Below are 27730 nucleotides of genomic sequence, written 5' to 3'. Positions count from 1 at the left end.
ATTGAGCTCCATTCATTTTTCTATCCATTTTGATCAGGTTTCCTGTTGCTGCAGTAGAGTAGAATTCAAATGGCATGCCATTGTCCTCATCGTGTTTTACTGTAAGGATTGTCAATAGTGTCAGCTTTCTAAATTTGGCCAGAAAGGTCAATTTTAGTCTAATCTGACCAGATCAAACTTTTGTAGATGCTTGTTGTGTTCCCTACATGGCTTGTGTTGACTTACGGACAGGACTTTGTATTTCTTTCTTTAAACCATAGTTTACTTTTTGCCAGTAAGGCCACACTGATGGAGTGCAGAACTTATAGTCGTTCTTTTAACCGATTATCTCACCTGTCCGGTGAATCTCCGCAGCATCTCTAGAGTCAACAAGGAGCCCTTGGCAGCTTCTGTAAATAATGCTTTCAGCTTAGGTGAATGGTCATGTCTTTGTAAGATTCCAGTTGTGCCAGAGTCTTTCTATTTTTGGATGATGGCTTGGATTGTGCTTTGTGAGATTATTTTTTAAAACTTAAGCATGCGTTAAACACTTCAACTACCTCATCTCTGATTTTTCTGATGTGTTTCTTGTTCTTGATGATGCTTTGCAACTCTGAGGCCTTCCCAGAACATTTGCATTTATACTGACATTAAATACATGCATATAGAAGTAATTTAATAAGCGGGTTACTTCTGATGCCGGTTGGCTGCAATGGATTGCAATAGTTCAATACTTTGTGTTAATCTAGCTCACAAAGTCCCATTAAAAATGATGAAATTTGAAATTTGAAATGGTTCTAATTTGAAAAGTTGTGGGGAAAAATTTGAGGAATATGAATACATCTGCAAGGCACTTGGACTGTGAAAGATGCAAAGTTCTGCATAAAATGAGTTACAGTTACACCTAAGGGATCATTTCTAAATTAGCCCTTAGGAGTTTCTTTGAGTTGTCTTCATTAAGTCACTACAGATGTTCACATACCATAGATTGCAATTGAGTTTTCTGGAAATTGTGGCTGTGTGCCTGCAACAGAAACATTTAGTCACAGACGGCACCATAAAGAGATTTGTATCCAGGCTTTTTTGGCACCCTTCGATTATGTACTTCCTGTTCTTTCTGCCTGCCCTGTTTCCACTGGGTACAGGAAATCACAAACTATTTACTGCTGCTGTAGCTGCAACAATCCAAAAACGATTTAAGTACTGAATTACACATCGTGACATCCGGGATCATTGCGCAACATTATGCAGTTCACAAATGAGAATCCATCGCAACACACAGAGAACATATTAGTCTATTAGTTTGTTTTAGATCAGTTCAGTTTATTATTATTTATGACAGGATTAACTCTGAAAAGTTATAAAATGCCCACTGGACTGAAAAATAATTGTAGACAAGGATATTTTACATTAAAGTCTTGATTGTAGTTGAAGAGTAGGCCACTAGAGGGCGAGATTTCCTCAATTGGGAAAGCGCATATACACCCAACTTAGTGCTTATTTGCAAAACACTCAACTTTCCCTGCATATTCAATATGTAATGTATACACAACTTATCTGTCGTCTTGTTTAGCTTGACATGTTTTATTATTATTATTTAAGAGATAAACTATTTCAGTCGTCCATAAATCTTAAAAGAATATAATTTTCTAGTATTTATGTTTCATAGAAGCTGAAGGATGACTCACGGTTATGTGAGTAATAAGAAATACGACTTCACTGCCCAAAAAAGCATTTTACATGAAGCTAAAATTGGCTCTTGTTACATAAAACTATTAAACAAAATAGATTTCACTCTGTTTAAAATGTTTTCTTACAGAACACCCGTGAGAGAGTTCCTAGAAACGCAAATAAAATGTTGCGTCTGTCAAACGCTAGTGTTAGCAACAACCAACCACGAAGACACTTACTAATACGTTGAGGTCAGTTAGCCAATTGTACGCTGTCTTTTTGAGGGGGTGAAATACGGTGGCGGCAATGTTATGGAGTTTCCGCTGCCTCTCTGCTTTCATGCCATCAGCACAGGACGCTAACGCAGGAGCTAAGCTAGAGTCCAGTTAGGCCTCTGTCAGAACAACGAGGGAGACGAGACCAACATTTCTTTATGAGTCTACACGAGAACAGTTAAAATAACAGAAATATGGTGGTTCTCAAAATTCGAGACCAGGTAAGTGAGAATGAAAAATGGTTCATGTTAGCTTAGCTTCTCCCAATTTCTGCATTTGCCAACGGAATGTAATTCGTGGCTAGTCTCCGAAACGGAAGCATTTTAAATGCATTTACTTAAGCAAGAAACAAAATTGAGGAGAACTGTGTGAAAAAGAGTGAGTTATGGCTCACCCTGACGTATTAAATGTAAAACCTGTTGTTAGCATAAATGAGAGATTAGCTGTTACGAAGTTAAAACCAGCTAATGATACAGTGTTTATACCCAGCAATTAGTCAGAGCCGACATAAAATGATGGCTACTCGTATCCAAAGTGATTAGGTAGAATACTGGGATAAAACATCAACCAAAGTGACCTTAAGTAGTCACCTAAAGTGAACATGCTGTTGGTATCAGTGGTTAAATCCCTGTAATGAAGTGTGATGTCAAGGGCTCTGTTTGACTGCTGCAACTGAATGTCTGTGACATTATTTACACTTTGGTAAGATGAGCTGCACAAAATTGTGTGGAGTAAAAACTCAACATAAAAAAACCATTAAATAATAACTTTTCGACTGCAAGGTGTGTAAGTTGTAATTCTCTTTGAATGGAACAATAACTTTATTGAAAGACAATGAGAGCTATGACCAACTACGTGTCAGTTTAGTCATTTTGTGTGTATTTTACAAAAAGTTAAGTTGTATTCACCACTTACTTTTGTTAACAGGTCTAGTGTGCATATGTATGAATGTTTTCAGAGCCATTTATTGACTTCTACTACATGAATGTCTCTAATGCAGGTGTATCCATGTGCTTAATGCTTATAATTTTAATGAGATGTCTGGCATTTTAGTGGAACCAGATATAGGTCCCTTTCTGCTATGTTTAACACTTGACACCTACTTCTGAAAGTGAGAATAGCTCTCTGTGTTGCAGTTGAAGGATTTGTTTTTGCACACGGATGCTATTCTTGTCACATATGTATGTGCACGTGTCCTTTATTGTCTGCGTGCTTGAATGATCGTGTGGCTGGGGCTCCTGTTAGCCAGTGGAGTTGCCAGTGAGCTGTCTCCATGGTGATGGTATTAAGTGGCCTGGCTTCTACGTGAGGAGAGGAGGTGCACACAGGCGAGCAGCTAGAGAGGAGCGTAGAACATTTCCCTCAACACTCGTCCGGGACTGGAGAACCATAAATAGCTGAATGCAGATCTTTCCTTTTGTGTGAGGAGGATTTACAATTAAATACGGCAACAGGTGGAAAAGCTCGGCAGCTATTCACCATTTCTTCTAGACAGACATTGATGATGCTCATTGTTAGAGAATTGCATGGCTTGCTTTTTTTTTTTTTCCTTAAAAAAAAAAAAGTAGCGGCGCAAAACTTATGCAAAGTGTCCTGCTATTGTTGTTTGACCAGATTGTTTTAAAAAAGAAACTAATCTGAAAAGGCATGCCTTTCATTTTGTACCGATTAGATGTTTTCTCTTTGACAAGCGAAAGACATTCTCACCTGCAATCCCTTGTAAACTTCTGAAGTGATTCCTAAAACTGGCACAGTCCCTTACAAAAGGGTTAATTCCTCTTGAACTTATCCACATTTTTTCACGTTACAACCACAAACTTCAAATGGACAACATTTTTTATAGGCGTTTTAGTTGTACTGACCATTCAAAAGATCTACACCCATATGTAGATCTTTGGAAAATTTTGTGTAAATTTAGGGCTGCCTTGCCATGCATGCGCAGCAGAGGAATGGAAACCACAACTTTCATACTGTGAGCAAGCAACTCTTCCTGTTGAGCCACAGTCGGCCTCTGTGCTTGTTTAATAGAAAGTAAAGCATAGTAATGCAATGAAAGGAAAATTATACATAATTTGCTAAATCTTTGCAAATACCTAAAAAATGTGGCTTCATAAGTACTCGGCTCTGCTTTTACCCTCACTTCTCAAAATAAAAAAAACAGTGTCATCAGTTACCTACAGAACTCGCTTCATTACTAAATTGAAGCCATCTGTATGTAATTTGAAGTCATGCATTAAGCTGTAAAGAAGTTTTAAACATGAAGTTATAAAGCAATTCCCCAAGCCCTGGACATCGTATGGGGATAGCTGCTAAAGCTATCATCCAAAAATGGACACAGAATGCTAAGAGGAACCTCGGTACATCTGGAGGGACTGGAGAGATCGGTAAGAAGACGACTATTCGCTGCGTTCTTCTCAAATCACAAATCGGTAGTTTATGGAAGATCAGCAAGACGAAAGCCATTGTTGAAAGAAAGCTATAAGAAATCCCTTTACGCAGTTTTCCAGAAGCCGTATACAAGAACATCTGAATTGAACTTCCTGACCTACATGCAAAATTTGTGATTTAACTAGCACTAACAACATCATCCCAATGGAGAACAATGGTGGTAGCAGCTGCATTGATTGTTTTCTTCAGTCAGAACAAGGGAGTATAGCATTGTTGATTGGAAGATGGCTGGGGTCGAATACTGGGAATCCTAGAAAACCTGTCGGTGGCTGCAAAACACTTGAGACCACAACAGAGGTCTGGCTTCCAGCAGGAAAACACACCGTATGCATACAGCGAGAACTGCTGTGGAATAACTTTAGATCAACAAATCAAAGTCCAGACCTTAATCAAACTATTTGTCGCACAACTTAAAACTGACATTCATAGACACGGTAATGTGCTTGAGGCAAAGAAGAATGGGCAAACATTTCAGTTATCTAGATGTGTAAAGCTGCTGGAGACGTACGCCATAAGATCTGCAGCTGTAACTGCTGCTAATTTATTTATTTTTATTCCCATTAAACCTATGGCCTTAGAAGCTTCTGTGCATACAAATGCATAACACTTTTTCTTCAGATTTTTAATAAAAATAGGAAATTATGTCCTATTATGCACAATGGCCATAAATGTGGTAGTTTGTGGTCATAGTGTGAGAACATGTGGTAAAGTTCCAGGGATGTGAATACTTTAAAGAGGGACAGTATGTTTGTATCTCTAACAAACGGCTTTGTGAACCTGTATTTGTGTTTGTGAGTCACTGGGACATAAGTGGAAGTAGTACAGAAATGATCTTCGTTCAGGGTTGCCTAATGCTCTTTTTACTCGCAACTTGTAGTTAGTTGCTCAAGCTCTGCCATACATACTAGAAGACGTGTTTTCTGCATGACCTCTTCCAAACTGCATGGCTGCACTTTACATAATTGACTTGCTGGGTTGCCTGGTGAGTTAAACGAGGGAATATGTCTAAGTGAATTAATGTAATTGTACATGCTGCAGTGTTCTGAATGTATGGATGAATGAATTGGCTGATGGATGCAGCTTTACGGGCAGAAGTAGACTGTTCAGATGCACATCTGATCAGTTTTTTTCTTCTACTCTTAAATATTAAACCTTATTTAACATTTATAATGATCTGAAAGTAGAATTAGTGCTAGATTCAAGTCAATCTGATAACTCTGAGTACAAACTAGCCACAATTTCTCACTATTGCTCTGCCCACACAGAGATTCAAGATACAAAATTAAAGTTAAAGATAAGAAATCAAAACATGATCATTTACAACATAAAGCAACAGTTATGCAAGCTGCTAGTAAATTATTATAACATATTCATTAAGTTACATTATTGCCATCTATGACCATTCTTAATTTTTATTTTGATAAATGGACTTAAGAATATACATAAACGCCCACTAAATTTGTTATTGGTTCTCAAGTGTTTGCTATTCACAAGAATGCTCTATGTAGAAGTATGAATAGTTGATGTTAGCAGTTTGTCATTGAGTCTGGTAGAACCTGTGTTCTCTTTTTGTTTTGTTTTTTTTAGCAGACACATTGCTCTGAGTTTCCTTATTGTAGTTTTAATATTGTTGCTTTAACAGGACTGATGGGTGGCACTCGTTTAGTTTCCATCCCACAAGTGTTTGAATGTTGGAATCTTCCTTCTGTCTAAGCGTAGAAAAATGTGTTGGCCTTCTTTCAGGAAGCTGATAGTCAGTGAGTTAGTTGGCTTGTTTTAAAGTCCCATCTGACAATGGAGATGTCTAAGTTTTTTTTGTACATGTGGTTATGAATTCCTATAGACATGCTTGATGCAATTATCTTGTTTATTATATTATGCGTTTATCCCTATAAAGCCAGCCTAATTAGTTGTGTAAAACCTACGTTTCTTTGCCTGTGTGACCTGCTGTGGAGGGCGGGGCTTACTTTACTATTTTTAAGAAGCCAAGCCGGGTTTTCACTTGATGCATAAGAGTTTGACTTTACAAAGAAGTTCAATTCTTCTTCTTTTCTTTTTTTTTTTTTTAACTGTCAGATTTTTGCTGCTTGTGATTCTGTTTGGATGTGTATCAAATCAGCCACATGCTTTTTTTTTTCTTTTGGTGAAGCTTATCTGGAGGAAAAGTGAAGAGGGGCAGCTATATCTAATTTGGATTCTACAGACAGAGCATTCACTTAAAAGACTGATATTCATCTCTGTGGGATCTACTTTGTTTTGCTCACAGACGGTGACAATTTTAGCAATTGCCTTCTTCGTAAAAGCAGAAAGGATTTCTGAGAACGTACTATGAAGTGTAAAAGCGTGATCACTTTATTTACAGCTCAGTTACAAGGTGCTCTCACTCTTCTACATTTCTGTGTAAAATGAGAAGATCTGACCTGTGAGCAGATGAGCTCACAGGTCAGATCGTGGTTCTTAATGTTAAAGACCCTGACTTCTCCTGTAGCTTGAAGGTTTCAGCACCGTCTTTATTTATTTATTTATTTATTTATTTATTTTTTTCCCCCACCTTTAACTATTTGCATGGCAAATAATACCTAGAAGGTTCTTACTTGCAGCTCATTTGGCTTACTTTACGTTTAGGTTGTTCTAATGTTCAATTTAATATAGCGCTACATGTTAAATACATTTAAAATAAGTGCTTTAATGCATCTTTAACTGTTTTTTCACAGCCTCCTTTGCTGAAAGCCATTTTCAATGTGGACCCAGATGACGTACGCTCTCTCATATTCAAAAAAGAGGATGTGAATGTGCAGGTAACTCCAGCAGCCATCTATATCTGCATCTGTTTCCTCATATTGTCCCGTAGTTTAAAATGCATCTTAAAAAAATAAGGGAATTAAGTATCTCCAGTGTGTAGCTGTCCTTGGAAGGCCTTATGCAGCACTTTCTGTCAGTTGTAAACAAACCAGCACATGGTCTGACTTTACAGTCCTCAATGCATAATCTGGCTCTGCTTAGTTTATTGCACACCTCACCACTATTGTTCTGGTGGGGGTGTTTGAGCTCGAGTCTGGCTGGTGTTTGTGTTTGACTGGAGTGGAATGATAAAACAAGGATTTTTTTTTTTTTTTTCAACGTGTATTTGTCTTTTATAAAACTTTTTTGGCTTTCACTCCCAGAGCAGAGGCAACCGGAGTGTAACCGGAGGGGGGAACAAAGCAACTGAAGCCGTTTTGTTTCTGATTAACCACAGGAATCGTTCTCTGTTTACTTATTACAGGATAACGAGAAGCGAACTCCGCTGCACGCTGCTGCCTATCTCGGAGATGCAGAAATCATAGAGCTACTGATTCTTTCAGGTAGGTTCCCTAATCAGATTGAAGGGATCCATTTGACCTCAAAGCAGTTTCTTCTTTACCTGATGTACTTTGGTTCAGTTCAACAGTATGATAACGCTGAACATTTTTTTCATCTTATGATGTGTAAATGTTTTTAAAATGTAAAACTCTGCTGAATAGGTCTGTGGTCATATGATGTTTACATTAAAAATGGTCACACGTAAGAAGATTTTATTTTATTTTTTTCTTGTGCCAGTGGCCTTTATCCACAGTATTTGGACAAAAACTGGACAGAAAGAGATCCAGCAAAGCCCTGAGCTGGTTTCAAACCCTGGATGTCTGGGTCCACGACTCTTAGCCTTCATGTGTGGAGCATCCGCTCTAATGTTACCCAGCGTGCCGCACCAACACAGTTAATCGCATAGCCTGTCCACATCAACTGTATTTTCTCAAAATTGACAAAGTACTCCGTTTTCACATTTTTATGTTCTAAAATGTTTCCAGTTTTTTAATAGCTTCGCTTTTAAATAAGATGTAAAGATGAGCAATGTAGAGTTCCTGCACAGTTTTGAAATTGCACCACAATAAAATGTGGGCAAAATAAGGATGTTAAATTTATTTACTAAAACCTTCCAAATACACATAACACTAAAAACTTATCAAAATAATTTTGAGGACTAGAATAGCCTTTTTTTTTAAAACATTGCATTGAATATTAATAAAATAACATCATAGCTAAAAGCCGTTGATGACAGTTTCTTTGAGATACTACTACTTGAGGTTTTTTCACCCCTTTTTTTTTTTTTTCTTGAAGGTCAATCTTCTTCCATTATGACTTCAGGGAAGAGCAGGATCTCTTCACTGGCCCCCATTCCTGTAGTGTTTTGGAAGAACTGGCAGGGCTGTTTTTGGTTACCGTCGGTTCATAACCTCTTGCTTTCGTTCAAAATGTCAGGAAAAGCACCATAACTTTGTCAACAAACAGATTTATGCTGCGTGAGACTTTTTTTTCCTGGGACGGTGCTGCACACAGAAACCTTTCACTTTTTCCTGCTTTGCACACATCTTTGATCACTCTGGAAGGAAGCACCTGTCCACCACCTTTAGGTCATTTGTTGATGATGCAGCAGGTGGAGTAAAAGCAGCACAAATACAATGCTGAGGGTTTGGCTTACAGATGAATCAGCAATGTGAAGCTTATTTGCTTTTCGTGGTCATCCTGCGCATTTATATGCAAAGTAAATATATTCACAACGTTCACTTGCCATTCTAATGGGGATTAGCCCTTTACCACACTAGCAAATCAGAAAGTAATTTCAACTCTGTTCTGTTTTTTGTTTTTTTTGTTTGTTTTGTTTTTGTGGGACACAAAACTCCAAATGAGTAAATGTTTTGTTCCTGCTTTTAGCTTCAAATAGGCTCTCCCACTCTGTCGTCCTCCTTTGCAGGTGCAAGAGTAAATGCCAAAGATAGCAAGTGGCTGACTCCTCTGCACAGGGCTGTGGCCTCCTGCTGTGAGGTAGGCAAATATTCCTCTGATCCTGTGTCATGCTTTGTCTTCCAGTCTGCTTTTCATACCAGAGTTTAGCAGAATATCAACAGTAATATTTCCTGCAGGAGGCGGTCCAGATTTTGCTGAAACACTCTGCAGACGTGAACGCCAGAGACAAGAACTGGCAGACGCCGCTTCACATCGCCGCAGCCAACAAGGCGGTTCGCTGTGCCGAAGCCCTCGTCCCCCTCCTCAGTAATGTGAATGTATCTGACCGAGCAGGCCGAACTGCTCTGCACCATGCGGCCTTCAGCGGTCACTTGGAGGTAATGTTAACCCCCCCCAAAGAGGATTCCAACAGAGCTGCACATGGCCTTGATGTTTCATGGCTTACTGTTCTTCTCCTCCCCTAGAAATGTGCAGCAGAAACTGGAGTTTACTTGAACTTGTCAGACCAGGCTTGCTGTCATGTTTGTGTGTGCTTGTCTGTTAATACAACTTCCTGGTCTCCTTCTTTAGCTCACAGGAAGCCTTTCTGAGTGCCTCGTAATTGTGCAAACACAATAGACTTTGTACTGTTGAAACATAGAACAAGAGCTGCATTTTTGACCATAAAATGATCAACATGTTCTTATGGATCTGCTCATTTTCTGTCAGAGCTCCAAACAGCAGAAAGTTTTGCCATAGTTTTGACACACCTCAATTTCACTTTGACCTGCTTCATACTCAGTTATGGAAATATGCACCATTATTAGTTCTTCTGCTGTGAACACGACTTCAAGCTGCTTATAATATATATATAGTGTACTTATGTGCTACTTATCAGTAATCATTTTCTTCTTCTTTTTTTTCTTTTTTTAGAAATGAATTGTGTAACAGCTGTTTTTTTTTGTTTTTTTTGTTTTTTTTCAGAGAATTTTAATCTTTCTTCCCGGAAGTAAGTTCAAGTTTATTAAAGGCACTTAGAACTTGAGTAACATTGTGACATAATCTGCTGCTTTGTTGCTGATGCATTAAAATTGACGGCCTGAAGGTACAACCATGAAGGTTGTATCTTTTTATAACTACTGCCATCTTTCTCTTCCAGCATATTGGTGAGAAAGATTAGGAAAAACATCAGTTATTTCGGGATTGATCTACATCAGATATTAGCCGCATGTGGTGTTGATAATCAGTTGAACTCTTATCTTTACATGCACTTATAAATAATCATGCTCTTAAAGGAACAGTCCATAATTTTTCAACTTTCTGTGATGGTAATCTGGAGGATTTTTTTTTCCTGTTGCTTTTAGATGGTGAGGCTCCTACTCTCCAGAGGCGCAAACATTAATGCTTTTGACAAGAAGGATCGTCGTGCGATCCACTGGGCAGCCTACATGGGTAAAGAACTGAACATTTCAATCGTTTTTTTTGTTTTGGAAAAGGATTTCCTGTTGCTAGAGTTTCTAAAGCTTTTTGGGAATTGATCTTGGTAGTGCGTGGGCATAATGAACCCCTTTTGTTTTGTCTTCAGGGCACATAGAGGTGGTGAAGTTACTAGCTTGTCATGGAGCTGAGGTTGCTTGCAAAGATAAGAAATCCTACACCCCCCTACATACTGCAGCCTCTAGTGGAATGATTAGCGTTGTGAAATACCTTCTGGATTTAGGGGTGGATGTAAGTCCTGCACACAAACCTCTCATCAGCACACTGTAGACGTGCTTCAGATTCTTGCTTAATGGCTCTATAGATTTCCCTATAGCAGCAGTAGCAATCCTCATGTAAACATCTGCTTATCTTCCTGTTTAGATCAATGAACCTAATGCGTATGGAAACACACCCTTGCACGTGGCCTGCTACAACGGCCAAGATGTGGTCGTGAACGAGCTCATCGACTGTGGAGCTAACGTCAACCAGTTGAATGAGAAGGGTTTTGCACCTCTTCATTTCACCGCCGCCTCTCGCCACGGGGCGCTCTGCCTGGAGCTGCTGGTCTGCAACGGTGCCGACGTCAATATAAAGGTAGGAGGAACTTTATGTCAGGCAGGGCTTGTTGTGCTTTTGTTCACTGATTCTCAATACTTGGAATATCTTTGGATAAAAGTGGGTGTTGCTGGTTATTCATTGGTGTTTTCTTTGTTTAAAAAAGTACATATTGATAATCTGCCTCTTTTTTTGGGTTATGATGCGCTAAGAATTTACTGTGGTCATGACTTAGGTGAAAATGTTAACTTTAAATGTCATTAGTTGCCTCCTACTCATAAGGTAATTTACTATTACAGATGTTGAAAGTCCTGTGATGGCGCCTCCACTGTTGTAGTGATTTCTTGCACAAAAAGGGCTTGTGGGAATGTGACATCATTTGCATTTCTTTTGTCAAGTCTACAACTATGTAGACTATAGTTGCAGTCTATATGTAGACTACATAGTTGTCGACTATGTAGACTTGACAAAGTTTATAAAAATCGTTTTGCTTTGTAAAATATTGTCTTTATCGTTGAGCCCAAGTCTGGAAAAATGTGGAAGTTCTGAAATTGATAATTTGCGGAAACAAATCTCGATTTGATTTTTAGACAGATTGAATTACACTGTAGAGGAGGCCCGTAGCATTTGGAATCCAGAAATGATAGACGATAACATAACCTGTGAAACGTTCATCCACGACATGTTGGCTTGAACCAAAAAAAAAACTTGTTGGTAGAAGATTTCAGTGTGTTTATATTTTATCTTAGAGTAAAGATGGGAAGACTCCGCTCCACATGACAGCGATCCATGGGAGGTTTTCCAGATCTCAAGCAATCATTGAAAACGGTGAGCACAAACACAATCCACTTCGTAGCTCCTTGTTGCCCTTCAGAGTTTTGCAACTAACTGCTTGCTCCTGTTTTTTTTTTTTTGTTTTTTGTTTTGTTTTTTCTCGTATTCCTGAAGGTGCTGAGATTGACTCTGAAGATAAAAACGGAAATACGCCACTACACATCGCAGCTCGATACGGACATGAGCTCCTCATTAACACACTCATCACTAACAAAGCCGACACAGCAAAGTAAGCAAACCTCTCTGCTGTTTTTCTGCAAGGGTTCCAACTTGTTAAAAGCTGCTTTTGCAAAGAATTTCAGAGCTCATATTGCCACAGTACTTAATTGCAAATGAAGATGGGCATCTTTAACAGGTTGTCATTTCCCTAATGTAGGAGTCAGTTTGCAGCTCTGTGCCTAAAAGGATAAATTACTTTGATGAAATTTATGTGACTTGTTTTGTTTTTCAGACGAGGAATTCACGGCATGTTTCCACTGCATTTGGCTGCTCTCAGTGGCTTCTCAGACTGCTGCCGAAAGCTCCTGTCTTCAGGTTATTTTATATTAATTCTGTATGATAGGCAAACTAAAAATGGATTTAATTTTATACTTTTATAGATTAAAATTGCGGAGCGTTTTTCACAACTCTTTTACTCAACACAGGCTTTGATATTGATACTCCGGACGACTTTGGAAGGACATGTTTACATGCTGCAGCTGCTGGAGGGTGTGTATAGGAGACCTTTATAGATATATATTATGAAACTAACATAATTGTGACGTAATCACATTTTGGTGATGCTATAAATGTCTGTGCTTTTCTAGAAACCTGGAATGTCTCAATCTTCTTCTTAACACCGGGGCTGACTTTAGCAGAAAAGATAACTTTGGGAGGTTAGTGGCATTTAAAGATGCATTTGGCTCTAGCATCACATTTAAATATGTATCTAAGGTGTGTGTGTGTGTGTGTTTGTTTGTTTTTCTTCCAGGACTCCTCTCCATTACGCTGCTGCCAATTGTAACTACCAGTGTTTGTTTGCTCTGGTGGGCTCTGGAGCCGGCGTCAACGATCTGGACGAGCGGGGCTGCACTCCTCTCCACTACGCCGCTGCATCCGACACAGACGGAAAGTCAGTAATCCTTGGAAATTTCCGTGTTTCTAGTTGCAAATGTTTACATATGATTGCAAAAAAAAAAAAAAGAGGGCTAATCTACATGACTAGTGTCCAAAGATATATGCTACAATGTGGTTCTCTGGACTGTTTGGCTGCATTTCCAGGTGCCTGGAATATTTACTAAGGAATGATGCAAATCCAGGGATCCGGGACAGACAGGGCTTCAACGCTGTGCACTACGCCTCTGCGTACGGACACCGTCTTTGTCTGGAGCTGGTGAGGGATCTGTACTATTTCAAATTTTGGGTTGTTTTCAATGCAGTTTAACTCATTTTCTCATTAATCCTTTTACAGATTGCGAGCGAAACACCCTTAGATGTGGTGAGTAGTGTTGCAGCTTTTTCCACTGTCAACGTTTGTACTTTTCATTCATTAAAAATAGACCATAGTTGCATATTTAGTGTGTTCTTCAAGAATTGCAGATTAACGTTGTAAGTTCTGACTTGTAATGTGTGCAGCTAATGGAAACCTCAGGGACAGACATCGTGAACGATACTGATGTCAGAGCTCCCATCAGCCCCCTGCACCTTGCTGTGAGTAGACTTTAATTCTTAGTGGAGTCGCCGCTTCATTTCACTTTGCAAATTCTGTTAAAAACCACAACACAGAGTGACCAGCAGCAAACTAATCTGTCTGGAAGTGTATCTATCTGATAAATAACTGTACTTTATAATAGTAACCTGATGTTTATTTCCATTTTGGTTCTGTTTTTGTGTGTGTTTTCTGGATGGGAGTGGGTTGATCATGTGGTGTTTTGTTTTAGCTTGTGATAGTGATGCAACTATAGGGGTTTACTGAAAGCAGAGAAGCAATGTCAGTGGTGTGGGGTTTTGTCATGGTGTTGAACGTGTGAGGAAATGTGTATATATAATACAAATAGTTTTGGCAAGTATCCGTTACCTATTACGAGATCTTCATGTGCTCATATTGTGTCTAAAGCGCTCCACACCACATTGATTAAACAATGGGTGATAATGACATGTACAAACTGATGGTTTTTAGTTCCTAGTGGGGAAAAAAGTTGGGTTTTTCTACAACATTATTGGAGAGTTTGATGGATTCCTTGGAAAGCTTAAAAAACGGAGACACTCCACAGCAAACCAAGAACAATGATGAGAAAAAGCTTAAAAGCCCCTGCTTATTTTCAGCCAGCAGCGTGAAAAGATGTCGGGTTCCTCGTGATGGAGAGAAATCAAACTGTGGAAAGCCAAAGGGGTCATGATTCACATTCGTTTCCAATGCCCGTTGAGTTGAATAAACTCCTAATAAACACAACACAGGCGTTTAAAAGATAAGACACCAATCTGTTAAAAGATCTCTTAAGGCCTCCTTGCTCTTCTTTGTTTTTTTTGTTTTTTTTTTTTTTGGTTCAAACCAAATTAAAAGAAGTCTAGCATGAGTTACTTTAGTTTTGTGTTTTACAGAACCTGTATTCTACTTCATGTATTCAGTTACACCACTTGTGTAAATCAACACTAGAAGCTTTACACTAAGCTTCATTTTTGTTCAAATGTTTGGATATTTTAGTTCAGTGATACTTCAATACCCCAAAGGGAAATTAGACTGGCAAAGAGACACTTTATTCTATTGGTTAATAAAACTCCTGTAGTTTGGACTTGATTTCAGTATCAACATGACTTTTTTTTTTTTTTGTTTGTTTTTCCAGGCATACCATGGTCACCATCAAGCTATGGAGGTTCTGGTTCAATCTCTGCTGGATTTGGATGTCAGAAACGGCCAGGGACGCACGCCCTTAGACCTAGCTGCCTTCAAAGGCCACGTGGAATGTGTGGACATTCTAATCAACCAGGGAGCCTCCGTTTTGGTCAAAGACTTTGTTTTGAAGCGGACCCCCATACATGCTGCAGGTATGTCTCGTCTGAGGAGAGAAACCTTGTTATACTCTCAAACACAATCCGTTACCTATTACAAGTAATGCTCGTCTTTCTTTTGTGCAGCTACTAATGGTCATTCAGAATGTTTGCGCTTGCTGATTGGACATGCTGATCTTCAAAGTATGGTAGACATTCAAGATGGAAATGGACAGTAAGTAAATAAATGTCTTTCTCTGTTTATAAGTTTGTGTTTAAAAACAAGTGCTGACATTTTTGTCTAATGCATTCAAGGACCCCGCTGATGCTGTCAGTCCTCAGTGGACACACGGACTGTGTGTATTCCCTTCTTAACAAGGGAGCCAGCGTAGAAGCCAAAGACAAGTGGGGCAGGACGGCCTTGCATAGAGGAGTAAGGAGAGCTCATAATGTTTCTACTCAATATTTACCTTAAATATTCAGAGTTTAAAATTGCTGAGACAAACACATTTAGAAAGTGTCACATATACAATTGCACTTTGTTTTGTGTAAAAATGGACCTTTTTTCCAAAGTGTTTATCATTTTTGGGCCAAAGCTCCCAATTTGTCCAAAAGTGAGTGCCACAAAAAAAAAAAAAAGATTGACGTAAACATGAAGAATTATGACGATAAAGGAAAATATATGTGAATATTTAACTTCCTATTGGTTACTTTATCCAGATTTATTATTTTTTGTTTGTTTGTTTTTACTTTGGGTTTTAGGATTTCATTATTGTTTTGATTTTGTCATTGCTTCTACCTGTAAGTTTTCCAGTTATGTTTTTAAAAGCCAGACATTCTTATGCTTTTAACGTCTATACTCATATTTTAATAATTTTGTTTATGTATAAACCTTTTGTTAGGTCTGCGTGGTATAACATTACATTATCAGAAGTTTAAACATGTTGACAGTCTGCCAAAACAGAGAGATGGAGATCTGTTCTTCATAAAAGATTGTGTCGTTCTATGCTCTTGTACAAATGCATCAGTACAATGTTCCTCCTTTTCTTTTAACCAAGTAGCTTTTATGTAGCAGGAGTGCACTTAACCTGAGTGCTGCTGTTGTTTTCAATTAGATTATGTCTGCTTTGCGGGGAATTATGCAGTTTTTTTTCAAAGCCCTTAAATTGAGCATGGGGTAATACAAACATCTTTGTTGATCAGGGTTTTGTAAGCAGTTTTTTTAAATAAAATAATTGCTAGAAAATAAATGTATAATTTGACTACAAATGGTCACAGATGCCAAGCTACATCTGGAATATCTGTGATACAAACAATAGAATAAAGACCAAGGCATGATGATTAGCAACATGTCAAACTAAATATTCTGATGTCATTTTGATCTTTTTGTCTCTTTAAACACTACTTTAAAACATGGGACCCTTCAGATGTTGGAGATTTTATTATTACTGTCATAACTATGAAAACTGAGCTGAAACATTACTTAAGCACATCTATGTGCCATTTACTTAGTTGTGCTTAGAGATTTGCTTGCAGCAGGATATCCTTCCAAACAAATCATCAATAAAAAAAATGTCCTCTGTCATCAGTCTGTGACCGGTCACGAAGAATGTGTGGAGGCTCTGCTTCAGCACAGCGCCAACGTCCTGGTGCGAGACTGTAAAGGGCGCACGCCGATCCACCTGGCAGCAGCTTGCGGACACATTGGGGTACTCGGAGGCCTTTTGCATGCTGCCCAATCAGTGGAAACACTGCCTGCCTTAACAGACAGCCAAGGCTACACCCCACTGCACTGGGCCTGCTACAATGGTACAGACAAAGGAGGTTGAAAGACCTTTTAAACCAAGCAATCAATGAATATTGATATTCTCAAGTGTATATGTATACCTGATGTCGCAGCATGTGTGCACTTAAATGCAAGCATGCTGCTGATGTAGCAGATGAGCATAATGGAGCACTTAAGAAATGCTTTTTTTTATTTAGTTTTTGTTTCCATTCAGTGTCTTTGTGCACCCAAATGAGAAATGTTTGTGTTTCTAAAGTGGTTTTTAATCGAAGTGGTCTTTCCCACAGGTCACGACACGTGTGTGGAGGTTTTGCTCGAACTGGAGATTTTCCACAAGGCCGAAGGCAACACTTTCAGTCCCCTCCACTGTGCTGTGTAAGAGTCTGAGCTTGCTTAGGTTTCACTCAGTGTGTCAGAGCGCTCGGCTTTTAATAGACTAAACATCCAGCCTTTCTTTTCCTGCTCCTGCTCTCTAGAATCCGTGACAACGAAGCTGCTGCTGAGATGTTGATAGACACCTTGGGCCCCGCCATTGTCAGCGCCAAAGATGGCAAAAGCAGGTACACCTGATTATAAAAATTTCAGGCTTGAGGGTTTGTAAAAGGCAACTTTTATTTTTTATTTTTTTAAAGTGAATCTAATGTCGATATTTTAAATTGACGATGGCGTACTTCACATTCAAACTGTCCTCAGGACCCCCCTGCACGCTGCTGCCTTCACCGATCATGTGGAGTGTCTACAGCTGCTGCTGAGCCACAATGCTCAGGTCAACTGCGTCGATGCCGCAGGAAAGACCCCGCTCATGATGGCCGCCGAGAACGGCCAGACCAACGCTGTCGGTACGATTGCCTCCGAGCGTTTAACTTGATATGAGTCGCGACAGTCAGGCTGGCTTTCAATTACAAACTATGAAACATCAGATTAGTTTTTCTTGAGTTTCATACCTGTCCTCACACAGAGCTGCTGGTGAGCAGTGCGAAAGCAGACCTCACGCTACAGGACGCTGAAAAGAACACCGCTCTTCATTTGGCCTGCAGTAAGGTACGGATTGCCATCTGGTGGTAATATTTACATTACAGCCCATATTTCAGGTTTCGATTATTTACTGCACATATTTAAACATTTTGTGGCATCTGTACCACACTCTCAACAGGGACACGAAACTAGTGCCTTGTTGATATTGGAGAAGATTGCAGACAGAAACCTCATAAATGCTACAAACGCCGCCTTACAGACGTATGCGTAATATGAGTTCTTTATCTGTTCATACAGAATTTCGAATACAAATACCTCTCTGACACAGACATCTTTCTATTTTGTTTAGACCTCTGCATGTGGCTGCAAGAAATGGGCTGATTGTGGTGGTGCAGGAGCTGCTTGCGAAGGGAGCCAGCGTCCTGGCAGTCGACGAAAACGGTAATTGAATTGTAGCGTAGTACATCCTTGTTTTTAATTGTGAAACGGTTATTTTTATGAAATGTGGTCCAGTTGTTTTACTTGTGCTATAATCCTAGCTTTATAAAAAAAAAAAAATGATGGCTTGCTTTAGAAACAAAGTCCCAATGGAAATTCTGTATTCTGGTGAGAGCAATGTGCCACTGCATATTTATTAAGAAATTAGACACTGAGCCAAGTCATTAACTTGGCAGTCTATGCTCATAAGTAAATATTGCCTTAAATCATGCAGATGCCATTTTTATAAGTAGTACTGGATCTGTTTTTTTTTTTTTTTTTATTCAGTGAATGTGTTGCCTTTTAACAGAGATCAAGAGACAAAGAGGGATTGTTTTTCTGTTGTTTTCTGTACTTTTGGACTTTTTTCCTCAAAATGATTCACCCCTGACTGATTATGTGGAAGTTGGACTGGCTTTTGCATTGCCTTCAGAGACTAATTCAGTAATTACATCAGTATGTAGAGTTTGGGGTTTATGTAGAGTGACTGCAGCCAGACATGTGGTCACAGTTTAGTATATTAATTAAATAATTCGAGAATGGACACAAACTAGCTTGATAAAATAAAATTTGAAGGCCTCGATTTAGGTCATAAAAGATAACGACACATTTAAAAAGATTTGTGTTTTTCTGAGAACTGTTACATGTGAAAATCCCCTCGGGAGGTTTTCTTGTGGAAAATGTGCCGTTCTCTTTAAAACGGTAGACTAAGCTGTTCCAGTGTGTCACTTTTGACTAAGGTTGATACTTTAAGATATTATTTAAGTTTTGTATAATTGTGAATAGAGAAAATTACTTTTAGTTTAATTATTACAGGTTCAAATGACAAATAAGTCTCATTCAGTAGAGAAGCTGGGAGGGGAAAAGACATTCTGCTGGTAAAACCATTTGTTAACCATGCAAAGCGACTCCTGTGACCAGGAAATCGCCTCAGACGGCATCAGCTGCAGGGTGAGCAGCCATCTGCCACAAGCGGTGCTGCCAGGTGACACCGACTAAATATGACATTGGGTTGGTAGACTTTGTAGGGACCACAGACCAGATAAGCCTGTGAATGCTGTAAATGCACTGGTTTAATATTTTTGGAGATGGAAGACGAAATAAAATCAAAACACAAAGAACTGGAATGAGACACTAAGTCACTGGCACACAAGATGGTTTTAAAATGCATAAGGAGAGGCGATCAGGCAGTGAATCAGGACAGATTTTCTAACAGTATGGTGCTGCGCAGACCCTGGCATTCAGACACTTTCATTCACACAGCGCTGCACAAAAGGGAGTAAACATTTGGAAACAGGCTGTAAGGCTCAGATTCTTAAGATTGAAATGGGAGTNTGAACGATACTGATGTCAGAGCTCCCATCAGCCCCCTGCACCTTGCTGTGAGTAGACTTTAATTCTTAGTGGAGTCGCCGCTTCATTTCACTTTGCAAATTCTGTTAAAAACCACAACACAGAATGACCAGCAGCAAACTAATCTGTCTGGAAGTGTATCTATCTGATAAATAACTGTACTTTATAATAGTAACCTGATGTTTATTTCCATTTTGGTTCTGTTTTTGTGTGTGTTTTCTGGGTGGGAGTGGGTTGATCATGTGGTGTTTTGTTTTAGCTTGTGATGGTGATGCAACACAGGATTGTGGGGGTTTAGTGAAAGCAGAGAAGCAATGTCAGTGGTGTGGGGTTTTGTCATGGTGTTGAACGTGTGAGGAAATGTGTATATATAATACAAATAGTTTTGGCAAGTATCCGTTACCTATTACGAGATCTTCATGTGCTCATATTGTGTCTAAAGCGCTCCACACCACATTGATTAAACAATGGGTGATAATGACATGTACAAACTGATGGTTTTTAGTTCCTAGTGGGGAAAAAAGTTGGGTTTTTCTACAACATTATTGGAGAGTTTGATGGATTCCTTGGAAAGCTTAAAAAACGGAGACACTCCACAGCAAACCAAGAACAATGATGAGAAAAAGCTTAAAAGCCCCTGCTTATTTTCAGCCAGCAGCGTGAAAAGATGTCGGGTTCCTCGTGATGGAGAGAAATCAAACTGTGGAAAGCCAAAGGGGTCATGATTCACATTCGTTTCCAATGCCCGTTGAGTTGAATAAACTCCTAATAAACACAACACAGGCGTTTAAAAGATAAGACACCAATCTGTTGAAAGATCTCTTAAGGCCTCCTTGCTCTTCTTTGTTTTTTTTGTTTTTTTTTTTTTTGGTTCAAACCAAATTAAAAGAAGTCTAGCATGAGTTACTTTAGTTTTGTGTTTTACAGAACCTGTATTCTACTTCATGTATTCAGTTACACCACTTGTGTAAATCAACACTAGAAGCTTTACACTAAGCTTCATTTTTGTTCAAATGTTTGGATATTTTAGTTCAGTGATACTTCAATACCCCAAAGGGAAATTAGACTGGCAAAGAGACACTTTATTCTATTGGTTAATAAAACTCCTGTAGTTTGGACTTGATTTCAGTATCAACATGACTTTTTTTTTTTTTTGTTTGTTTTTCCAGGCATACCATGGTCACCATCAAGCTATGGAGGTTCTGGTTCAATCTCTGCTGGATTTGGATGTCAGAAACGGCCAGGGACGCACGCCCTTAGACCTAGCTGCCTTCAAAGGCCACGTGGAATGTGTGGACATTCTAATCAACCAGGGAGCCTCCGTTTTGGTCAAAGACTTTGTTTTGAAGCGGACCCCCATACATGCTGCAGGTATGTCTCGTCTGAGGAGAGAAACCTTGTTATACTCTCAAACACAATCCGTTACCTATTACAAGTAATGCTCGTCTTTCTTTTGTGCAGCTACTAATGGTCATTCAGAATGTTTGCGCTTGCTGATTGGACATGCTGATCTTCAAAGTATGGTAGACATTCAAGATGGAAATGGACAGTAAGTAAATAAATGTCTTTCTCTGTTTATAAGTTTGTGTTTAAAAACAAGTGCTGACATTTTTGTCTAATGCATTCAAGGACCCCGCTGATGCTGTCGGTCCTCAGTGGACACACGGACTGTGTGTATTCCCTTCTTAACAAGGGAGCCAGCGTAGAAGCCAAAGACAAGTGGGGCAGGACGGCCTTGCATAGAGGAGTAAGGAGAGCTCATAATGTTTCTACTCAATATTTACCTTAAATATTCAGAGTTTAAAATTGCTGAGACAAACACATTTAGAAAGTGTCACATATACAATTGCACTTTGTTTTGTGTAAAAATGGACCTTTTTTCCAAAGTGTTTATCATTTTTGGGCCAAAGCTCCCAATTTGTCCAAAAGTGAGTGCCACAAAAAAAAAAAAAAGATTGACGTAAACATGAAGAATTATGACGATAAAGGAAAATATATGTGAATATTTAACTTCCTATTGGTTACTTTATCCAGATTTATTATTTTTTGTTTGTTTGTTTTTACTTTGGGTTTTAGGATTTCATTATTGTTTTGATTTTGTCATTGCTTCTACCTGTAAGTTTTCCAGTTATGTTTTTAAAAGCCAGACATTCTTATGCTTTTAACGTCTATACTCATATTTTAATAATTTTGTTTATGTATAAACCTTTTGTTAGGTCTGCGTGGTATAACATTACATTATCAGAAGTTTAAACATGTTGACAGTCTGCCAAAACAGAGAGATGGAGATCTGTTCTTCATAAAAGATTGTGTCGTTCTATGCTCTTGTACAAATGCATCAGTACAATGTTCCTCCTTTTCTTTTAACCAAGTAGCTTTTATGTAGCAGGAGTGCACTTAACCTGAGTGCTGCTGTTGTTTTCAATTAGATTATGTCTGCTTTGCGGGGAATTATGCAGTTTTTTTTCAAAGCCCTTAAATTGAGCATGGGGTAATACAAACATCTTTGTTGATCAGGGTTTTGTAAGCAGTTTTTTTAAATAAAATAATTGCTAGAAAATAAATGTATAATTTGACTACAAATGGTCACAGATGCCAAGCTACATCTGGAATATCTGTGATACAAACAATAGAATAAAGACCAAGGCATGATGATTAGCAACATGTCAAACTAAATATTCTGATGTCATTTTGATCTTTTTGTCTCTTTAAACACTACTTTAAAACATGGGACCCTTCAGATGTTGGAGATTTTATTATTACTGTCATAACTATGAAAACTGAGCTGAAACATTACTTAAGCACATCTATGTGCCATTTACTTAGTTGTGCTTAGAGATTTGCTTGCAGCAGGATATCCTTCCAAACAAATCATCAATAAAAAAAATGTCCTCTGTCATCAGTCTGTGACCGGTCACGAAGAATGTGTGGAGGCTCTGCTTCAGCACAGCGCCAACGTCCTGGTGCGAGACTGTAAAGGGCGCACGCCGATCCACCTGGCAGCAGCTTGCGGACACATTGGGGTACTCGGAGGCCTTTTGCATGCTGCCCAATCAGTGGAAACACTGCCTGCCTTAACAGACAGCCAAGGCTACACCCCACTGCACTGGGCCTGCTACAATGGTACAGACAAAGGAGGTTGAAAGACCTTTTAAACCAAGCAATCAATGAATATTGATATTCTCAAGTGTATATGTATACCTGATGTCGCAGCATGTGTGCACTTAAATGCAAGCATGCTGCTGATGTAGCAGATGAGCATAATGGAGCACTTAAGAAATGCTTTTTTTTATTTAGTTTTTGTTTCCATTCAGTGTCTTTGTGCACCCAAATGAGAAATGTTTGTGTTTCTAAAGTGGTTTTTAATCGAAGTGGTCTTTCCCACAGGTCACGACACGTGTGTGGAGGTTTTGCTCGAACTGGAGATTTTCCACAAGGCCGAAGGCAACACTTTCAGTCCCCTCCACTGTGCTGTGTAAGAGTCTGAGCTTGCTTAGGTTTCACTCAGTGTGTCAGAGCGCTCGGCTTTTAATAGACTAAACATCCAGCCTTTCTTTTCCTGCTCCTGCTCTCTAGAATCCGTGACAACGAAGCTGCTGCTGAGATGTTGATAGACACCTTGGGCCCCGCCATTGTCAGCGCCAAAGATGGCAAAAGCAGGTACACCTGATTATAAAAATTTCAGGCTTGAGGGTTTGTAAAAGGCAACTTTTATTTTTTATTTTTTTAAAGTGAATCTAATGTCGATATTTTAAATTGACGATGGCGTACTTCACATTCAAACTGTCCTCAGGACCCCCCTGCACGCTGCTGCCTTCACCGATCATGTGGAGTGTCTACAGCTGCTGCTGAGCCACAATGCTCAGGTCAACTGCGTCGATGCCGCAGGAAAGACCCCGCTCATGATGGCCGCCGAGAACGGCCAGACCAACGCTGTCGGTACGATTGCCTCCGAGCGTTTAACTTGATATGAGTCGCGACAGTCAGGCTGGCTTTCAATTACAAACTATGAAACATCAGATTAGTTTTTCTTGAGTTTCATACCTGTCCTCACACAGAGCTGCTGGTGAGCAGTGCGAAAGCAGACCTCACGCTACAGGACGCTGAAAAGAACACCGCTCTTCATTTGGCCTGCAGTAAGGTACGGATTGCCATCTGGTGGTAATATTTACATTACAGCCCATATTTCAGGTTTCGATTATTTACTGCACATATTTAAACATTTTGTGGCATCTGTACCACACTCTCAACAGGGACACGAAACTAGTGCCTTGTTGATATTGGAGAAGATTGCAGACAGAAACCTCATAAATGCTACAAACGCCGCCTTACAGACGTATGCGTAATATGAGTTCTTTATCTGTTCATACAGAATTTCGAATACAAATACCTCTCTGACACAGACATCTTTCTATTTTGTTTAGACCTCTGCATGTGGCTGCAAGAAATGGGCTGATTGTGGTGGTGCAGGAGCTGCTTGCGAAGGGAGCCAGCGTCCTGGCAGTCGACGAAAACGGTAATTGAATTGTAGCGTAGTACATCCTTGTTTTTAATTGTGTACCGGTTATTTTTATGAAATGTGGTCCAGTTGTTTTACTTGTGCTATAATCCTAGCTTTATAAAAAAAAAAAAATGATGGCTTGCTTTAGAAACAAAGTCCCAATGGAAATTCTGTATTCTGGTGAGAGCAATGTGCCACTGCATATTTATTAAGAAATTAGACACTGAGCCAAGTCATTAACTTGGCAGTCTATGCTCATAAGTAAATATTGCCTTAAATCATGCAGATGCCATTTTTATAAGTAGTACTGGATCTGTTTTTTTTTTTTTTTTTATTCAGTGAATGTGTTGCCTTTTAACAGAGATCAAGAGACAAAGAGGGATTGTTTTTCTGTTGTTTTCTGTACTTTTGGACTTTTTTCCTCAAAATGATTCACCCCTGACTGATTATGTGGAAGTTGGACTGGTTTTTGCATTGCCTTCAGAGACTAATTCAGTAATTACATCAGTATGTAGAGTTTGGGGTTTATGTAGAGTGACTGCAGCCAGACATGTGGTCAGAGTTTAGTATATTAATTAAATAATTCGAGAATGGACACAAACTAGCTTGATAAAATAAAATTTGAAGGCCTCGATTTAGGTCATAAAAGATAACGACACATTTAAAAAGATTTGTGTTTTTCTGAGAACTGTTACATGTGAAAATCCCCTCGGGAGGTTTTCTTGTGGAAAATGTGCCGTTCTCTTTAAAACGGTAGACTAAGCTGTTCCAGTGTGTCACTTTTGACTAAGGTTGATACTTTAAGATATTATTTAAGTTTTGTATAATTGTGAATAGAGAAAATTACTTTTAGTTTAATTATTACAGGTTCAAATGACAAATAAGTCTCATTCAGTAGAGAAGCTGGGAGGGGAAAAGACATTCTGCTGGTAAAACCATTTGTTAACCATGCAAAGCGACTCCTGTGACCAGGAAATCGCCTCAGACGGCATCAGCTGCAGGGTGAGCAGCCATCTGCCGCAAGCGGTGCTGCCAGGTGACACCGACTAAATATGACATTGGGTTGGTAGACTTTATAGGGACCACAGACCAGATAAGCCTGTGAATGCTGTAAATGCACTGGTTTAATATTTTTGGAGATGGAAGACGAAATAAAATCAAAACACAAAGAACTGGAATGAGACACTAAGTCACTGGCACACAAGATGGTTTTAAAATGCATAAGGAGGCGATCAGGACAGTGAGTCAGGACAGATTTTCTAACAGTATGGTGCTGCGCAGACCCTGGCATTCAGACACTTTCATTCACACAGCGCTGCACAAAAGGGAGTAAACATTTGGAAACAGGCTGTAAGGCTCAGATTCTTAAGATTGAAATGGGAGTTTTAACTACTGTGAAAATCCCAGTTCAGAGAAACTCTGCTACCCTTTAATCAGGTAACCTGGAGTTGATTTGATTTCACTTTAATTAGCCCTGCAGCATTGTCCGATTTTAACAATACTGTTTTCAGAATACTTTTGTTGGCAATTAGAAACATCCAGATGGTGCATTTGCTTCATGAGGGAAGTCCCATTTTTTTTCCACTGGGTGTTTCGCAGCACAGGTTACATTCAGAGCGCTAAATTAATGCAGATAATTCAGCTAGATCATATCTGACGGTGGTTTAACAGAAAGCTGCCATCCAGATGTGTCGGCGCGTTCACCCTGTATCTGGTGTTGGCCTGGGAATCTTGAGCTCGTCGGGTTTATCAGACCTGATACTGAAAGTCTGACATTTTGTTTCAGTTTATAGAAAAGTAAAAGTTTAAATATTATTTAAAGGTTAGTTTCACAGAAGTGAGCCTGGTATCTTAAAGCTTTTATTGTAATTTAAAAAAAAATTGAGCACCAGAATTTGTCAGGTATTTGTCATTTATTATTTCCCAGGGCATGTTGGCAATCTTTGTTTGTTTGTTTTTCAGGTTACACGCCTGCCTTGGCTTGCGCCCCCAACAAAGACGTTGCAGACTGCCTCGCTCTCATCCTGGCCACCATGATGCCCGTGTCCCCCTGCACCGTGGCACCCACCCTCCCCTTCAGTGCCGTTAACCACTACACCACCAGCCCCTCCAAGAGCGTCACCTTTGACAGCCTGCCCGCGTTGCGCGCCGAGCACAGCTCTTACTGCAGCTTCAACAACATCGGCCATCACGACGGCTTCTACAAGGACGAGGAGCTCAACGACTCCGATTCGGAGACGTACTGAAGCGGACAGGAGAGGAATGGCGCTAAATGCACAAACGCATACACTGTGTCTTAACATGAAAAAAAAAATAAATAAATCAATCATTCACCCACCGCGAGCTTGGGAGGGCTTAATAAAGACGCAAGCCCCCAACAGGAAGCCTTAAGAGTTCCCACCAGAAAACAAAGGAGGGACGAGGTGCAACAGGCTGGCCCATGCTCATCCCAACCTTTTCCAGCACACGGCGTCCGTTAGCCGACGCCGGAGCTCAGTAACCACTGCTTTACCAACACTGACCTCTCCAGTGTTAAAAACTGAACTTGTTGGGCAGACGGCAGCTGTTTTAAGGCAATAAGACGCTGAAAAAAAAAGGTGCGCTTGCACACTACAGAGAGTTAAACCAACAGGGACCAAAAGACATGGATGAATTTTAACTCCGTTTTATCTGCGTAAGCGACAAAAAAACAAAAAAAAAAAACAAACGAGACTTCAGGTGGTTTATTGATTAGGAAGGATAAGAGAGAAGTTTTAGTTAAAACCTGCACACTATAACCATCAGAAGGACTTTTACGTTTTGTAAGTCACACAAGGGGGATCATTTATTTTTCAAGATCAAAATTTTAATACACCCATTTTAATGTCTTAAACTCATTTTCCTCTAGGAATCTGATTCACTAACCCGAGTAAATTTAAGACATCTGGTACATGCAACAGGTTAGTATTCAGTCGATCCACCTTTTTCCTTTGTAAATTCACCTGTTTATCACCATTTAGAATTTAAACAATAAATTATTTGTACACTTTTTTGGGTTGCTTTTTGTTTGTTCGTTTTGTGCCTTCATTAGTTACTGGAAGTATGGGGTCTGTACAGGCAGCTGTGAAAGCGTGCTTTCGGTGAGTAGGTCCACTGATCTGGCACTGAGGCATCTGTGACTCTGCTTTGCAATGAGAAACACTGTAAACCAATGACAGCATTTTGAAAAGCATTTGATTTTCTTCTGAGTGACTTTTTTTGTTTTGTTTTACCTAATATTAGTTTCGCTTGCTTTAACTTAAAAACAGAAACCACTCGCTTATACCAGAATGCAGAAGACTCAAGTTTTGTTCAAAAATATTTTAACTGGAAATATGTACATTTGCTAGAATCAATAGAATGGGAAGGATTTTTATTTCTTTTCCTTGCTTTTTTTCTTGAAGAGGAATGAAACTAGCATGTATATAGAAATTATGACTGTGAATTCAAAATTCCAATGAGTTCTTTCAGTACTGAGATTGATGTATATTTTATGAGTAATAAATGAGTTATTTAATAAGGAGCCTTGGTCTTGTTTTTATTTTCAGCATTCCCTATAATTGTGTTTGTGATAACAGAAAAAGTAAAAAAATATATATATTGAAGATGCACCAATGAGGATTTTTATTGAATAATAATTTTGCTTTCAAAGCTTTTTTCCTCTTCAGT

General features: G+C 39.3%; 1 protein-coding gene across 1 annotated transcript; it reads left to right on the top strand.

Moving 5' to 3' along the window:
• Nucleotides 1-1898: 1898 nt before the first annotated feature.
• Nucleotides 1899-27584, top strand: LOC103150390 (serine/threonine-protein phosphatase 6 regulatory ankyrin repeat subunit A-like). The gene is made up of 39 exons (XM_016680673.1): nt 1899-2146; nt 7088-7171; nt 7639-7717; nt 9145-9215; nt 9314-9514; nt 10481-10568; nt 10702-10844; nt 10977-11189; nt 11900-11978; nt 12099-12213; nt 12436-12518; nt 12629-12692; nt 12791-12859; nt 12955-13095; nt 13245-13356; nt 13435-13461; nt 13599-13673; nt 14807-15008; nt 15099-15186; nt 15267-15384; nt 16541-16760; nt 17025-17112; nt 17214-17297; nt 17431-17576; nt 17696-17778; nt 17891-17973; nt 18062-18160; nt 19523-19571; nt 20712-20913; nt 21004-21091; nt 21172-21289; nt 22446-22665; nt 22930-23017; nt 23119-23202; nt 23336-23481; nt 23601-23683; nt 23796-23878; nt 23967-24058; nt 26006-27584. Exons 1-39 carry the CDS (start codon nt 2120-2122, stop codon nt 26287-26289), a joined length of 4419 nt encoding a protein of 1472 aa, XP_016536159.1. The 5' UTR covers nt 1899-2119; the 3' UTR covers nt 26290-27584.
• Nucleotides 27585-27730: the final 146 nt, after the last annotated feature.

Source organism: Poecilia formosa, unplaced genomic scaffold (assembly GCF_000485575.1).
Source record: "Poecilia formosa unplaced genomic scaffold, Poecilia_formosa-5.1.2 Scaffold253, whole genome shotgun sequence".
Lineage (NCBI taxonomy): Eukaryota > Metazoa > Chordata > Actinopteri > Cyprinodontiformes > Poeciliidae > Poecilia > Poecilia formosa.
The sequence above is the reverse complement of the archived record's forward strand: the minus strand, read 5'-3'. Positions and strand labels throughout refer to the sequence as shown.